The sequence below is a fragment of the Emydura macquarii genome, unplaced genomic scaffold (assembly GCF_026122565.2).
Source record: "Emydura macquarii macquarii isolate MOO-44397 ecotype Brisbane River unplaced genomic scaffold, CSIRO-AGI_Emac_v2 contig_3113, whole genome shotgun sequence".
Classification (NCBI taxonomy): domain Eukaryota; kingdom Metazoa; phylum Chordata; order Testudines; family Chelidae; genus Emydura; species Emydura macquarii.
Genome location: NW_027133250.1, coordinates 624,452 through 641,601, shown reverse-complemented (window position 1 = coordinate 641,601; position 17,150 = coordinate 624,452). Strand labels below are relative to the sequence as shown.

Below are 17,150 nucleotides of genomic sequence, written 5' to 3'. Positions count from 1 at the left end.
ACCCTCTGAATGGATAGAGCAAGTGCCCAGCACAGCCAGACTGCCTCTGAGTCTCAACACTGAAGAGACTGGATCCCAGGAAGGCTGGGCTGGGCTGCAGCTTAGAAATGCAGAGATGTATATAGCACCTGCTCCATTACACAATGTAGAAGAAGGTTTTGGGCTGTTCCTGGTAGAGTCCCGTGATAACCTCTCTCCCCAGAGGTGAATCGTCCCAGCTTCCCTGCATGAATTCATTATTCAAAATGGTTGAACCATTCAGTGACTAATTCTTGGACTGGAGCTTGTTCATGAGCACTTCATTGTGTGTATTCAGAAGTCAAGCCGTATTGGCTAGTTTTCTTGGGCTTGTCGGCCACATGGACTGTTTCTGCTCCCTGAACAGACATACATGGACATAGCTCTGAAAATTAGGTGTCCATGGTGATCACGCATAGTTCTCAGTTTTCCACCAATATTTTCTAATGTTTGCTTTAAATTCACTCTGTGCACCCAATACGGCTGCCCATTAACTCATTCCCCAGGATATTCACATGAAGGAAACACACCAGGGCTCAGAGGGAAAGCCAATTCCGTGGTTATTGCAGACCAGTATTGGCAGAACATTTCTCAGACAGGCACCCAGTGCTAGCTCACTAAGTGCAGGTCTGGTGTTTAATGTATGAGAATTTTTGAATTTGCCCTAAGCACTGGACCCACATTCTGTGTCTGTCTGTGCAGACAGCACCACAATGGGAATTGTCACCATCCCCCTGTCTGTCTGTCTGCCTGTCTAGACAGCACCGCAATGGGAATTGTCACCCTCCCCCATCTGTCTGTCTGCCTGTCTAGACAGCACTGCTGTGGGAACAATCACCATCCCCCCATTTGTCTGTCTGTCTGAGCAGACAGCAGTGCTATGGGAACAATCACCCCGCTTCCCATCTGTCTGTCTGTGCTGAGAGCACTGCTATGGTGGGGTTCCTTACCCACTATTCACTGGGAGACACATATGTTGTATCCCCAGCCCAAGCAGTTCCTGGCACAGCTGTGGATCAAGGCCTTTATTCTTTTCTTCTTTCTTCTTTCTTTCTTTTCTTCTCTGCAGACTGGACTGTGTTCTGCCAGAACTGATCGTGGGCAACTAGCACGCAGGATCCCAGGAAGGCTGAGCTGCAGCTCAGAGAAATCTTGGGACTTTGGAAAGCATATTTAACTGTAGGCACCTAGACTCTTGTAAAACTCTGGCGCTAAGTCCCTCTGCACACTGCTGCAGTGGGCTGGGGCTGTCTGAGCACAGGCGAAATACTCTCTTTTACTGTATCGTAACTGGCTATTTAGTTATTCAAAAAGGCAAAATGAATGGTTTCTTTCCCTCTGGGATCAATAACCATTTCCAGTTTTTGTTCATTAACAGGCGCAGCCTCTCTTAATTCTGAGAACATGAAGTAAACAAACTCCTCTAACGGTGACTCAGTGTTATTGTCGAGCTATCTATCCAGCTTCTGTTTTGGAGCTGCTTTGGTCAGAATTTGCACCCAATTTTTTCAGTTTTTGCTGTCTTTCTTGCAACGCTAGAAACGGCCTGCACTCACATACATTTAGCATTCACCATTCCTGCCCTGTTTATGTGTGTCTACTGCAGTAGTAGATGCTATTATCATTTATCTTGGTCAATGCATGTTTTATGCATATTCTGTTTGATTGACACAGTTGTCAGCTGTGCTGTATAAACGTTCTGTAAACTTTCATCTTGTTCTGCATAAAATGCAGGTGCATTCAAAGTGAAGGATCAAATGTTTTATTTTACAATTACATCAACAAAATAATGGAAGAATCCAGATTCAATAGCTTACTCCAAGAACCTCCAAAAATTCTCCATGGCTTTCTCTAGCCTGCTTTCATTAAATACCTACAGGATCCACAAGATGGCATCGTTCCACAACCTCGCTGATAATCTAATCTGACTTCCGCCGTAACACACACCAGAGAACCTCACCCAGGGATTTCTGCAGCATAGGGAATTATTCTTCCCCATTAGATAAGTGACACCAAAGAGCCCAATATTTGGTGTTTGAACTAGACCATCTTTTCAAAAGAGATGCCTCTTCTCAGTGTAAAGACTCCATTGTGCTCATGAATTTGCTATATCTCTGAGGAAGCTGTTCCATTGGTTAATTACCCTCATGGTTAAAAATGTGTCTTGTTTCCAGTTTTGATTTGTCTAACTTCATCTTCCAGCCATTGGATCATGTTCTACCTCTGTGTGCTAAATTAAAGATCCCTCTACTGTCCTATCAGAAATCTCCCCATCAAGTCTCCTCTTTTAAATAAACTAAAGAGATTGAACTCCTGAAGAATCTCACCGCAAAGCAGGTTTTCCTGATCTTGAATCGTTTTTGTAACTCCCCTCAGACTTCGCCAGTGTTTCAACCTTCTTTAAAAGTGTGGACCCAAGACCTGGACACGGTACTCAAATTATGGTCACACTAATGCTCTATACAGAAGTGATAATGCTTCCTTACTCTGATTCAGTATCCCCCTGTTTATATTTCCAATGATCTCATTAGCTCTCTTAGCCACAGCTTTGCACTGGGAGCACATGTGCCCTTGGCTAAATACATTGACCCCTAAATCCTTTTCCGAGTCACTCCTTTCCAGGATACAATTCTGCATTCTTTATTCTTAGTGTGTATGCATATATGTATTACTTTGTATTTGGCTTTATTAAACTGCATGGGTTTTTTCCTTAAATAACCGTAGTTTAAGAAAACTAATTCTTGACTTTTTTTATTTTTCCACAGGTATATATTTGGCTTGATGTAAGGTTTTTTCCTAATGGGGCTAAAAATGGATAAAACTTGTTAAAGATGTAAAATTCACAGGAGAATATTGGTTTAACTAGATGAATATGAATGAATATGAAAGGCCCTTAGAACCTGACATAGCCACTCCCAGCTTCTGGCAACAGAGGCTAGGGACACTCAGCGCATGGAGTTGCATCCCTGCCCATCCTGGCTAATAGCCAATGATAGCCCTGTCCTCCAGGAACTTACCAGTTATTTTTTGAACCCTGTTGTAGTTTTGGCCTTCACAATATCCCCTAGAAATGAGTTCCACAAGTTGGCTGTGCGTTGTGTGAAGAAGTACTTCCTTTTGTTTGTTTTAAACCTGCTGCCTATTAATTTCATTTGGTGACCCCTAGTTCTTGTGTTATGTGAAGGGATAAATAACACTTCCTTATTCACTTTCTCCACACCAGTCAGGATTTTATAGACCTCTGTCATATCCCCCTTAGTCATCTCTTTTCCAAACGGAAAAGTCCCAGTTTTATTAATCTCTCCTCATATGGAAGTTATTCCATTTCACTAATAATTTTTGTTTCCCTTTTCTGCACCTTTTCCAATTCCAAAATATCTTTTTTGAGATAGAGCAACCAGATCTGCATGCAGTATTCACAATGTGGGCGTACCATGGATTTATAAAGAGGCAATATGATATTTTCTGTCTTATTATCAATTCCTTTCCTAATAATTCCCAGCATTGTTAGCCTTTTTAACTGCCTCTGCACATTGAGTGAACGTTTTCAGAGAACTATCCACAGTGACTCCAAGATCTTTTTCTTGAGTGGTCACAGCTAATTTAGACCCCATCGTTGTATATGCATAGTTGGGATTATGTTTTCCAATGTGCATTACTTTGCATTTATCAACATTGACTTTCATTTGCCATTTTGTTGCCCAGTCACCCAGTGTAGTGAGATCCTTTTCTAACTCTTTGCAGTCTGTTTTGGACTTAACTATCTTAAGTAGTTTTGTATCACCTGCAAATTTTGCCACCTCACTGTTTATCCCTTTTTCCAGATCATTTATGAATATGTTGAGCAGCATGGGTCCCAGTACAGACACTTGGGAGACACCACTGTTTACCTCGCTCCATTCTGAAAACTGACCATTTATTCCTCCCTTTCTTTCCTATCTTTTAACAAGTTACTGATCCAGGAGAGAACCCTCCCTCTTATCCCATGACAGCTTACTTTGCTGTAGAACCTTTGGTGAGGGACCTTGTCAAAGGCTTTTTGAAAGTCTAAGTACACTATATCCACTGAATCATCCTTGTCCACATTTTTGTTGATCCCCTCAAAGAATTCTAATAGATTGGCGAGGCATGATTTCCATTTACAAAAATTACGTTGACTTTACCCCAACAAATCGTGTTCCTCTATGTGTCTGATTATTCTGTTCTTTCCTATAGTTTCAGTTGATACATCGGGTACTGAAGTTAGGCTTATCAGCCTGTAGGTGCTGGGATCACCGCTGGAGCCTTTTTAAAAAATCAGTGTCACATTAGCTATCCGCCAGTCATCTAGTAGAGAAGCTGATTTAAATGTTAGGTTACATACCACAGTTAGTAGTTCTGCAGTTTCACATTTTAGTTCCTTCAGAACTCTTGGGTGGTGACCATCTGGTCCTGGTGACTTGTAACTGTTTAATTTATCAAACAGTGTTTAATTGCAGTGTAGGCATACCTTATGTGTGCCAATGCTTTGTATTGCCACACCTAACTTTTAGGGGCCTGGGATCAGGGGATTCATGAAGCCTGAGTGAGGTGCTCATACTTTGCTTACAATGAATGAGGAGAGATGGGCATCTTTGAATGGGATACACAAAAACCAGCAACTAGACAGAGATCTGCTCATGCTGGCCATTGAGAGACACCAATGCAACAGGTGTGTCCTATGCCTTGCCACTTTCAAGAAGTTTGGCACCTAAATCCAGGCTGAAGGCAGGTGCCTCCCTGTACTTGGGATTCTCAGCTGCAAGCCCTCTCTTGGCATTAGGTGCCTACTCTGGTTTTGTGCAGAGGCGACCTCCCTCAGCACTGTTAGCCCAGTGGTTAGGGTACTTACGGGGGGTGTGAGACACCCCCAGTCCAGGGCTCCTCTGCTGGGGGTGGAGATGGGCTCTGACAGAGCTCTGCTATTGCTCAGGTGAGTGCTCTACCCATTGGGCTATGGTACACTCCGGCGCGCAGCACTTCAGCGTCTCCTGTTGATGCTATTAAACTGAGGATAAATAGATTAACAAGTCATTGGAACAGGAGCGTGGACCTCTCATATCCTGGGTGATTGCTTTGACCGCCAGGCTGTGAATCATTCTCACAGTTGCACCCTCTCTCTTTATCAAAAACTTTTTCAATTATATAATCACCGTGGGACAGCTTCAACAGGAGAGTCTGAGGGACCCCCAGCCCTCCTCCCATAGCCCAAAGGTTGCAGCACTCAGCTGGGAGGTGGCAGATCCCATTCAAAGGCCTTCTCCCCCTCAGGTGGAGGGGGACTTGAAGTGGGGGCTCCCACATGCCAGGTGAGTACCCTAGCCACTGGGCTAGCAGCTATGCAGCTAGCAGCTTCACCCTTCCCTGTTTTGTGCTAGTTCACATATGGGGCTCAGTCTTGCAGGTGAGCTCTGAGCTCCCTGACCAGGCAGGGCACTCGGCAGGGCAGGTGAAGGAATGCCTATTGTCCGCAGTTCATGCATCAGCCTGTGGCTTGGGCATTCAGATGCCTGGAGAGGTGCTGCAGGGTGCAAACTCAGAGGCAGATACATAGGCACCTAGGGGAACTTCACTGCAAAAATGTAGGTGCTGAGTTCAGCACCTTTGAGGTTCAGGAGCAGCTGAGTGGGGCTTTGTGAATCCCAGTGGGACCTGATTCTGGGATTTAGGTGCCTAAAGTGGCAGTTAGTTGCCTGAATCCCTCTGTGAATCCAGATCCAAACGGGGTTTTCAGAAGCGGAGTTGAGCACCTGTGCAGTTTTGAAAGTCTCACTGAGCACCTGCCTGCACTGTTAGGAGCCTGAATACCTTTGAAAATCTGGCCCTTAGACATTTTGGAAAACATCCCCCTAGGAGCCTGTCACTTTTGAAAATGGGACTTAAGCACCTAAGTCACTTATGGTTTGATTTGGTGTAGGCAGGAGAGAGCCAGTGCAATATGGACTGGCTGTGCCTAGCAAGGGACTCAGCTGCATAGAATCATAGAATATTAGAGTTGGAAGGGACCTCAGGAGGTCATCTAGTCCAACCCCCTGCTCAAAGCAGGACTAACCTCAGCTAAATCATCCCAGTCAGGGCTTTGTCAAGCCACAGCTTAAAAACCTCTAAAGATGGAGATTCCACCATCTCCCTTGGTAACCCATTCCAGTGCTTCACCACCCTCCTAGTGAAAAACGTTTTCTAATGTCCAACCTAGACCTCCCCAACTGCAACTTGAGACCGTTGCTCCTTGTTCTGTCATCTGCCACCACTGAGAACAGACTAGCTCCATCCTCACTGAAACCCGCTTTCAGGTAGTTAAAGGCTGCTATCAAATCCCCCCTCATTCTTCTCTTCTGTAGACTAAACAAGTCTAGTTCCCTCAGCCTCTCCTCATAAGTCTTGTGCTCCAGCCCCCTAACCATTTTTGTTGCCCTCCGCTGGACTCTCTCCAATTTGTCCACATCCTTTTTGTAGTGGGGGCCCAAAACTGGACACAATACTCCAAATGCGGCCTCACCAATGCCGAATAGAGGGGAATAATCACTTCCCATGATCTGCTGGCAATGCTCCTACTAATGCAGCCCAATATGCTATTAGCCTTCTTGGCAACCAGGGCACACTGCTGACTCCTATCCAGCTTCTTATCCACTATTACCCCCAGGTCCTTTTCTGCAGAACTGCTGCCTAGCTCGTCAGTCCCCAGTCTGTAGCTGGGCATGGGATTCTTCCATTCTAAGTGCAGGACTCTGCACTTGTCCTTGTTGAACCTCATCAGATTTCTTTTGGCCCAATCCTCCAGTTTGTTTAGGTCCTTCTGTATCCTATCCCTACCTTCCAGGGTATTTACCACTCCCCCTAGCTTAGTGTCATCTGCAAACTTGCTGAGGGTGTAATCTACCCCATCCTACAGATCATTAATGAAGATGTTGAACAAAACTGGCCCCAGGACCGAACCCTGGGGCACTCCGCTTGTGACCAGCTGCCAGCTAGACATTGAGCCATTGATCACTACTCATTGAGCCCTATGCTCTAGCCAGTTCTCTATCCATTTTATATTCCATTCATCCAATGCATACTTCTTTAACTTGCTGATAAGAATACTGTGAGAGACCGTATCAAAAGCTTTGCTAAAGTCAAGGTATATCACGTCCACCGCTTTCCCCACATCCACAGAGCCCGTCACCGCTTCATAGAAAGTAATCAGGTTGGTCAGGCATCACTTGCCCTTGGTGAATCCATATTGACTGTTCCTGATCACCTTCCTCTCTTCCAAGTGCCTTAAGATGGATTCCTTGAGGACCTGCTCCATGATTTTTCCAGGGATTGAGGTGAGGCTGACTGGTCTGTAGTTCTCTGGATCCTCTTTCTTCCCTTTCTTAAAGATGGGCACTATATTTGCTTTTTTCCAGTCATCAGGGACCTCCCCCTGTTGCCATGAGCTTTCAGAGATAATAGCCAATGGCTCTGTAATCACACGAGCCAACTCCCTCAGCACCCTTGGGTTCATTGCATCTGGCCCCATGGACTTGTGTATGTACAATCTTTCTAAATAGTCTTGGACGTGTTCCTTCAGTACTGCGGGATGTTCACCTCCTTCCCATTCTGTGCCACCCAGTGCAGCTGTCTGGGAGTTAACCTTGACTGTGAAGACAGAGGCAAAAAAGGCATTGAGTACCTCAGCTTTCTCCACATCCTCTGTCACTAGGTTGCCTCCCCCATTTTGTAAGGGGCCCACACTTTCCCTAATCTTCCTCCTGTTGGTAACATACCTGTAGAAACCCTTCTTGTTCTCCTTCACGTCCCTTGCTAGCTGCAATTCTAATTGTGCTTTGGCCTTCCTGATTTCATTCCTGCATGTTCAAGCAGTATTTTTATACTTCTCCCTTCTTGTACGCTTCTTTTTTGTGTTTAAGTTCACCAAAGACTTCTTTGTTAAGCCAAGCTGGACGCCTACCATGTTTGCTATTCTTTCTGCACATTGGGATGGTTTGTTCCTGTGCCCTCAATAAGGTTTCTTTAAAATACAGCCAGCTCTCTTGGATTCCTTTCCCCCTCATATTTGCCTCCCAGGGGATCCTGCCCATCAGCTCCCTGAGGGAGTCAAAGTCTGCTTTTCTGAAGTCCATGGTCCGTATCCTGCTGTTCTCCTTTCTTCCTTTTGTCAGGATCCTGAACTCGACCATCTCATGGTCACTGCTGCCTAGGTTGCCACCCACTTCTACTTCCCCTACCAAATCTCCCCTGTTTGTGAGCAGCAGGTCAAGAGGAGCACGGCCCCTAGTTGGTTGCTCCAGCACTTTCACCAGGAAGTTGTCCGCAACACTCTCCAAAAACTTCCTGGATTGTCTGTGCTCTGCTGTATTGCTCTTCCAGCAGATGTCCGGGTGATTGAAGTCGCTCATGAGAATCTGGTCCTGTGAACTGGAAACTTTCCCTAGTTGACTGAGGAAAGCCTCATCTACCTCGTCCTTCTGGTCTGGTCTGGTCTGTAACAGACACCCACCAGGACATCACCCTTATTGTTCTTGCTTCTAAGCTTAACCCAGAGACTCTCAACTGGCTTATCTACAGATTCATACTGGAGCTCAGAGCAATCATAGTGCTCACTTACATACAGTGCAACTCCTCCACCCTTTCACCCCTGCCTGTCCTTCCTGAACAGTTTATACCCATCTGTGACAGTGCTCCAGTTGTGAGAGTTACTCCACCAAGTCTCAGTTATTCCAATCATGTCATAGTTTCTTGACTGTGCTAGGACTTCCAGTTCTTCCTGCTTGTTTCCCAGACTTCTTGCATTTGTGTATAAGCATTTGAGATAAGTAGCCGATTGCCCGACTTTCTCAGTGCAATTCAGGAGGCCTCCCCTGTTGCACCCTCCTCCTTCTGCTTCCTTATGGTGTCCCACCTCCCCCCTTACCTTCAGGCTTAGGTCTCCATCCCCCATTGAACTTAGTTTAAAGCCCTCCTCACTAGGTTAGCCAGCCTGTCTGCGAAGATATTCTTCCCTCTGTTCGTTAGGTGAATCCCGTCTCTTCCTAGTAATCCTTCTTCCTGGAACAACATCCCATGATCAAAGAATCCAAAGCCCTCTCTCTGACACCACCTGCGTAACCACGCATTTACTTCCGCAATGCGATGGTCCCTACCTGGGCCTTTTCCTTCAACAGGGAGGATGGATGAAAACACCACTTGCGCTTCAAACATATACATTTCATATACATATTCATATACAAATTAATCCAATGTCCATCAGGCCCTGCTGCTTTGCCCGAATGGAACTTCTGGATTGCACCAGGAGTTTCTTCCTGTGTAATATTCTCTTCCTGGCTCTGAGACAGTCAAGATTTTCATTAGGGGACAGTTAGTTTGGGTAAGAATTTTGTGCATTACATCAGGATTTGATTCCCATTTAGGTCATAGAACGGTGGGGAGCAATATGATAATACTTTGGTAATATGCTCTTGGTTGATGGTTCTGCTCTGTATTTTATTTTCCATAGCTGCAATAGAGATTAGAACTAGATTGGAAGAATGGCTGTTCCTTATAATAAATGGGAAAGGTCTCTAGTGGCCTTTCTGTTCCCAACAAACTAAAATAGAGAGAGCACCAGTGTGAGAAATGTTTTGCAATGCTCTGGAACCTGGCTGCAGGATATTACTGTCTTTAAGTAATGTTTCTAATCTGTTTTGTTGTTACAGGGTTTTCCTGTGAGTTGGTATGTGTGAACAGCCCAGCAGCCAGGTAAATATACTTCAATGTGTTTCCCAAACTCAGAAAATGCCAATTTCTGAGGTATCAGTAAGTTCAAAAACTCTTTTAGGTTGAATCTTGGCTCAGTGTCTTTAAAATGGGACTTTTAGCAAATGTTCAGAAAGCTGCTCTGTGGTGGGGTTGTTTTTTTGCTACATTTCCAACCCAGAAATAGTCTAGAGGGAGCTCTGAAACAATACCAATTCCCACTGTTGAAGCAGCACAGCTTTCTAAACAGAAAGCTCCCATTCAAAATAAATCTGACCTCAAGCGAGGAACAGCAGCTGAAACCTTCTCTCTGAGGAGTCCAGTGTCTCCAGACTCCACGTTGGCCCCAGATTCTCTTCTGGCTCAAACTTACTTTCTCAGTGGAATTTATGGTGTTGGTCTTGTTCTACAATGCCCTAAATGGTTTGGACCTTCGCCATTTGACAGAACTTCCCTCCCATGAAGCTGCACCATTTGTGATCAGCAGAGATGCGTGGGCTGGTTGGTTTCAGAAGGGGGCTGCTGATAGGACATTTCTCAGAGAAGCTTTCAGCACTGACTGTGCTTCCCATGTGGTCTGTCAGAACCCAGATTTATAAACCTTCCTGGCATGCTGCAAGGCCACCTATTTTTTTGGCCTTTTCCAGGAGGAAGAGGCTGAGGAAGTGGGGCTGGTGGTAGGGGTTTATTATATGCGGGGTTGGCGGGGTGGAGGGGCTAGCTGAAAGATATACAGATAGTCACTTACTAACAGTAAAGAAATATTGAAAAGAGACCTGTGGCTTCATTAATGCCCAGAGGGACTAGTCGGAAACTGAGGGCTGTTAATTCCTATGTCAAATGATGTCACAGTTCTGGGCTAACACATTCACTTTCTCCCTTTAGATCCTTTCAGTGATAACCAGCCATGTCAGATGATGAAGTCCTTCTGCCGTTGGGGGAATCATGACTCTGCAGTTCATTATAATCATTCACCATCTGCTCAGTCATGGAAAACTCAGTAACTAGTGACTTCCAGGTCCACAGCATTGAACTCTGTTAATCATTCATAATCGAGTCCAGTGTATGAGGATTGAATGTACATTTGAGAGGAAGCAAGGATGGTCTGAGAAGCATACACAGATAGAGTCCTACACAACCCACAAACCTGCGATGTCTGCCGGAAGTTACAAGTCAAACAGTATTGTATTGTGTCACGTGTACGCTGGGAAGAGAGAGTTCCCCATCATAAGAGTCATCATGATCTGCTATTAACCGAGGGCAAACATCTTCTAGGAAAGTTTTGTCCCAAAGACAGGGGCCAGCATGACACTGTAAAATGTTCCTCTCTCGGTCTCTCACTCTCCAATGCTGATTCATGGAACCGGCTGGAGAATTAGCACAAAAAAGAGATGTGGAGAAAACAGAAATTAAAACACTTTTCGGTTTTTGGCTAAGGGAGAAATTGCGAAATAAAAATGTAATACACATACATTCCCACCATTTAAACTATAGTCGGTGTTAATATATGGCAGAAATAATATCTGGATGATTATATTAGAACTTGCTGCTTATTAAATTGTGTTACAAAAGGTGTGTTGAAATAAGCTTCAGGAACCTAGTTTGGAAAAATATTTCAACTGCTGCCCAGGCTCCTGCTCCAACCTTGGCATTTAGCCACAAAAGTTCCATTTCAACAGAAACTGAGCAACATTCTTACCTGTTCATGGAGGGTAAAAGTGCAAAGGAAACCCAAAGAATGGCCCAGTATACCCATTCAAAAGAGCTTTCTCTCCAGAGCACATCAAATGAGTCATGGAACACCACTGAAATGCCAGTGGCTTGGGATGAGACCACGCTGCTAGGGCTGAAGATCTCCCTGGCAGTTGTTCTGTCTGTTATAACCCTGGCAACTATTCTTTCCAATGCCTTTGTAATTATCACCATTTTTCTCACTAGAAAGCTTCATACACCTGCAAATTACCTCATTGGCTCCTTGGCAGTGACGGATCTCTTAGTATCTATCTTAGTAATGCCAATCAGTATTGCTTATACTGTCAGCCACACGTGGACCTTTGGTCAAGTTATGTGTGATATCTGGTTATCATCAGACATCACCTGTTGCACAGCCTCAATCCTGCACCTCTGCGTCATTGCACTGGACAGATACTGGGCCATCACAGATGCGTTGGAATACACAAAACGTCGGACTGCCAGCAGAGCAGCCCTCATGATAGCTGTTGTCTGGGTGATCTCTATTTGTATTTCCATGCCGCCACTTTTCTGGAGGCAGGCAAAAGCTCATGAAGAAATGGCAGACTGTACTGTGAACACTGATCAGATGTCCTACACAATCTACTCGACCTGTGGAGCTTTCTACATCCCGACTGTGCTCCTTGTTATCCTGTATGGGAGAATTTACATAGCAGCTCGATCCAGGATTCTTAAGCCACCTTCATTATATGGAAAACGATTTACCACAGCCCACCTCATCACTGGCTCCACTGGGTCTTCTCTCTGCTCCATTAACTCTAGCCTTCACGGGGGGCAGGCACCGTCAGGGGGCTCCCCAGTGTTTATCAATCATGTGAAAATTAAACTTGCAGACAGTGTCCTGGAAAGGAAAAGAATTTCTGCTGCAAGAGAAAGGAAAGCCACAAAAACTTTGGGCATTATCCTGGGAGCTTTTATTTTCTGCTGGCTTCCGTTCTTTGTTGTGACCCTGGTTCTGCCTATCTGTCAGGATGCCTGCTGGTTTCATCCACTCCTACTGGACTTTTTCACATGGCTTGGTTACTTAAACTCGCTTATCAATCCAGTCATATACACCGCTTTTAATGAAGAGTTTAAACAGGCCTTCCAGAAACTAATCCAGTTCAGAAAGTGTTCTTAGTCTTGCTACTTTCTTGTTTTGTCATTTGTCCCAGTGCTTTCCTACAGCCCACCTAGTGGCTTATGTACTCTTAGTCCTGCAGTCTCTGTTGCTAGCCTGATGTTATGCATGTAACTGTGAACTTCTTGCCAATCGTTTTGTATTCATCTTCTGTCTGTGGTTATATATCTTTTAGTGGAACTTGTTTCTGGTCTCTGCAGTGAGCATGAACACTTACAAAATCAGCAGATGGAGGAATATTTGTAACGAGAGATGGAATGAATAGGAAAGCTAAGTGTCCTGCTGCAGTGTAGCATGGGTTGCTCAATTCTGCATTGGCAGTGTGACACAGTGGGAGCGAAAAGATGTGTAGGCAGGAATTCAGTATTTCTTATGAATGTTATTAGCAGAAATTCTGTATTGTGATTGAGTCAGAGAGGGCTGCTGCTGAGGGGAATGCATATTAACTTTAGAGGCCTTATCCCCAGATTGAATTTTCCCCTGTACGTATCCTACCCATTGGAAGTCTATAGACTTCCAATGAACTGTTTTCTGGATCATTGTTCATGATGTTGTGACACTGAACCTGATAATAAGAAACAAGAAAAGGGGCAAAAGAAGCATGTGAGTTAGGTGGAGCCTTTGTTTATTTCGCATCGTCCCTAACTTTGAGGGCTGTACATTTAATGAATATAAAAAAAAGAAAGCATCATTTAAAATTATTTTTATACATTTTATCATTAATAGAATCAAAGGTGCAGAAATAAACAGGAACAATAAACAGGACGTGAAAGTATTTTAAATGACATTGTTCTTGTTTTTTCATGTACATACTGAGAGAAGAAAATATAGAGGTGAAATATGATGAGGTTGAGACCCTGCAATAGGACTTAGGTGGCCTGAGTCCAATTCCCAGCTCTGCCACAGACTTCCTGTATAACCTTAGATGAGTTATTAGAGTCTGTGCCTTAGTTTCCCACTGATCAAGTGGGGCTAACAATACCACCCAGGGGTGCTGGGAGGATACATTTGTAAATATTTTTGGAAGGCACTCAGGACAATAGGGTCATATAAGAATTTGAATAGATAGCCTTTGGGTTTGATTTCATCTCACACTGGTGGAAATCACAGGCCTGATAGCTTTTCAGGTGTGTTCAGTGTGTGGCGTCTGCATCCCTGCCACCCCTCGAAGACTCCTTTTGCCAACTCAATACAATGCCCAAATACCAAAAGAGGGGACGATGATTGTGCCAGTCTAACAACCAGCTGCTGTTCTTTGTGCTCACTGGAAAAGGCATTGTTTACTATTGTGATGCTCCATTTAGTTTAATAGCAAACAAACTGGATCCATTCCTTGATCAGCTTACAGATTAGTGGAAGAAGGGAAAAAAATGGTCTAATATTACATCTGATTATGGTTGACAGTCATACTGGATTTTAGTAAATCATTTGATGCAATGTTTGAGGAAACCTTACTTGAACATTAATTCAGGTATGAAACTGTCAAAGAACTGCATGGGCTGAAAGGTCATAACCAAAGATAAATGACATTCCACTGCCGTTTGGGTCAGGAGGAGGAGTCCATGGAGTACCACGGGGACTGGGGGGTCAGTGCTGTCCTGTCATCAATGAACTGGGAGTGGCAGTAATGAGAACACGAATGAATTTCCTACAAGATAATCTTGATGGCTGCATTATTTGTAAGTGCTCCTCTGCCTAAACCCCTGGGGTTCTGAGCAAACTGATCAAATAAAGCCAGTTTACATCTTTGTACAGAAATGTGTAATGCGTCTGTCCCATCAGATCTGGCTACTTCATTAAAGCAACACCAATAAATAAATAACCAAAAACATGGAAGAATAAATTATTAAAAAGCCAAAGCAAGTGTCATCAATGAAGAGATGCTTAGAATACGTGATTAAAGAAGTCTAAAAGATCTGAAAACTGGGAGGAAATAAGATTGCCAAACAGAATAAGCCTCACAGTTTAGGAGTCACTATAGCGACCTGATCATCTGGTGCCATTAGATGTGAGGCGGAAAGCCCTAAAAGCAGGTGCGGTCAGTTCAACACTCCCAGGTTCAGATTCAGTGAGCAGGTTGCCAGGTTAGTCTCAGATTCTCCCCTTCACTGAGTGTATCTCAATGTAGGGGTAGGACATAAAGGATCAAGTTTCACCTCCCTGATTCTCTTGGTGTCTTTGCACCAGCCCAGGCCATCCATGTAAGTGACAGCAATTTAGGTCACAGCTACACTTCAGACTTTTACCACCGAAAGTTACGTCGGCATAAAGCCACCGCACTTAGTTTATCATGTGTGCGCATGCATACTTGGGTCCTTGACGCTGTGTGTACTCACTGGGAGTGATTGTGTCAATGCACAGTGTGGTGCAGCATGGGTAGGTATCCCAGTGTGCAACTTACCACTGTCCAGTGCACTGTCTTTTGGGAAGTTTTGGAAATGCATGATGGGACAGAAACAAGTTGCACAGGAGTGACTGGAAGCAAGGGGTCAACTTCCCAGCATGCACCTGTCTCCATCCCATAATGCCATCTATATCCCATAATTTTTGTGCCTTTTTAAAAAAAAAATGACACAAACCCGCATGACCCTCCTTGCTGTCTGCCATCTCTGACAGAAGCATGGAGCCTGCACAGCTCTGCACTATTGTCAAAAGCATTATGAGCACAGGATGCACGATCCTGTTGTATTTGCAGAGCCGCAAGAAGAACCAAAACAGAAAGGAACAGGATGATATCTTGGAGGACCGATGCTATCGGACATAGCAAAGAACCAGTCAAAGTTGTTGGTGGCATTCCCAGAGCAGCTGCAGATGGTGGAATGCCACTTCTGGGCCTGAGAAACAAGCACTGACTAGTGGGACCACATTATAATGCAGGCTTGTGATGACAAGAAGTGGCTGCAAAACTTTTGGATGTGCAAGGCCAATTCCTGGATCTGTGTGCTGAGCTCAGCCCAGTCCTCCAGGGCAGGGGCACCCGAATGAAAGCTGCGCTGATAGTGGCAAATGGTGATCACACTGTGGAAACTTACAATGCCAGATTGCTATGGTCAGTTTTACAATCGACATGCTGATTGACACTTCTGCCTCACAGCACCTGAGCATGCCACCACTCACAGCACCAGTCGTGGTGAGTATGGCCTGCCAGGGATGAGGGAAATGGGAAAGGAATTGCTCAGTTTCATGGAACTATAAATATAGGGCCATGGCACTGAACACATTACTCCATTTCCACGTGTGGTGGGGATTTTAGCAGATATCTTACCTTGAGGGTAACAAAGGCACAGAGAGCACAGCTGCTGCTGGTATCCTGACACCATCCAGACCTGTATGCTACTCATCCTATTGGAGGCTGCTGTGGGAAGGTGTCCTACCACAGAGATGCCATCACTAAAGGCTTCGGAAGAGATTTCAGAGTATCTCCATGAAAGTTTCATTGAGCTCTTTCAGGAGGATTCAAAAGACAGCTCTGTTCACATAATGAAACTGTTCCATGTGGTCTCCCTGCCTAGGTCTACAGGGGCATTAAAAGAGATAACAACTTTGCCACTCTTTGTTGTACTGCAACCTCTTCTAGCACGAGGAAATCAATGAAAAGTCGACAGCAGTGTCCTGTTGGGGGCACCGTCAGTAGTATATCATTGTAATGGGAAATACACACTTACCCGAGGTTCCTCCCCTGCATCGGGCTTCCTATGCACGACCACCAGTACTGACTGGGCTGCAGTGGAGTCTCAAACAGACCCTGGCTCATGGAATAGCTGGATCTCTTGGTTACATGTTCCCCATCCTCCTCCTCCTTGTCCTCACCGTTCATTCCAGGAGCCTGTGACTCAACGTGTCACAGCTAAATGCAAGGTGGAACAAATTGTTTAGTACAAGTTGTTAACATATTGTAAGAGACTATTCAAGGTGAAGTGACCAATTAACACTTCTACAGTCATAAGAAAAAAAGGGGGAAGGATGTGAGTGGGTTACAGATTGTTATGATAAGCCATAAAATCTAAGTCAGACCCATGGATCTTCAGGCTTTCAAACAACCCTACCAAGCTCATCATCAGACGCAAACTCCCCACAGATCCGGACACAACAACCCAAAGCAGCACCAGAGCCTGCCAGAACAATAGATGCAAAATCTACAGACGTATCTTCACTGCTATGCTAGTCAATACCCCAGACAACGCACCTTTCAAGATCCATGGGTCCTACACATGCCTATCACATTGTGGTGTACCTCATCCAGTGAACTAAATGCCCCAGTAACAGCTATTTGGGTGAAACAAGGCAATCACTACATTCTCAGATGAACTCACACAGCAAAAAAAAAAAAAAAGACAAAAACACCATATCACCTGGGGGTGAACACTTTCATAAAATGACCACGCCAGATCTGACTGCTCAGTCCTCATCTTCAAAGAAATATGCACGACACCTTCAAGAGACAAGTCTGGGAGTTTAAATTCATTACTTTGCTAGACACTAAAAATCATAGACTTAATAAAGACACTGGATTGATCGGTTA

At 44.6% G+C, this 17,150-nt stretch overlaps 1 protein-coding gene across 1 annotated transcript in view; it reads left to right on the top strand.

The window, feature by feature from the left end:
* HTR1D (5-hydroxytryptamine receptor 1D) overlaps positions 1-14,434 on the top strand; it is a 37,867-nt gene extending 23,433 nt beyond the window's left edge. Inside the window, exons 2-3 of the mRNA XM_067530782.1 lie at positions 9,717-9,759; positions 10,642-14,434. Of these exons, the coding sequence (XP_067386883.1) occupies positions 11,462-12,628 (1,167 nt within the window). The 5' untranslated portion in view covers positions 9,717-9,759; positions 10,642-11,461 and the 3' untranslated portion in view covers positions 12,629-14,434. The remainder of the gene's footprint in view (positions 1-9,716; positions 9,760-10,641) is intronic.
* Positions 14,435-17,150: the final 2,716 nt, after the last annotated feature.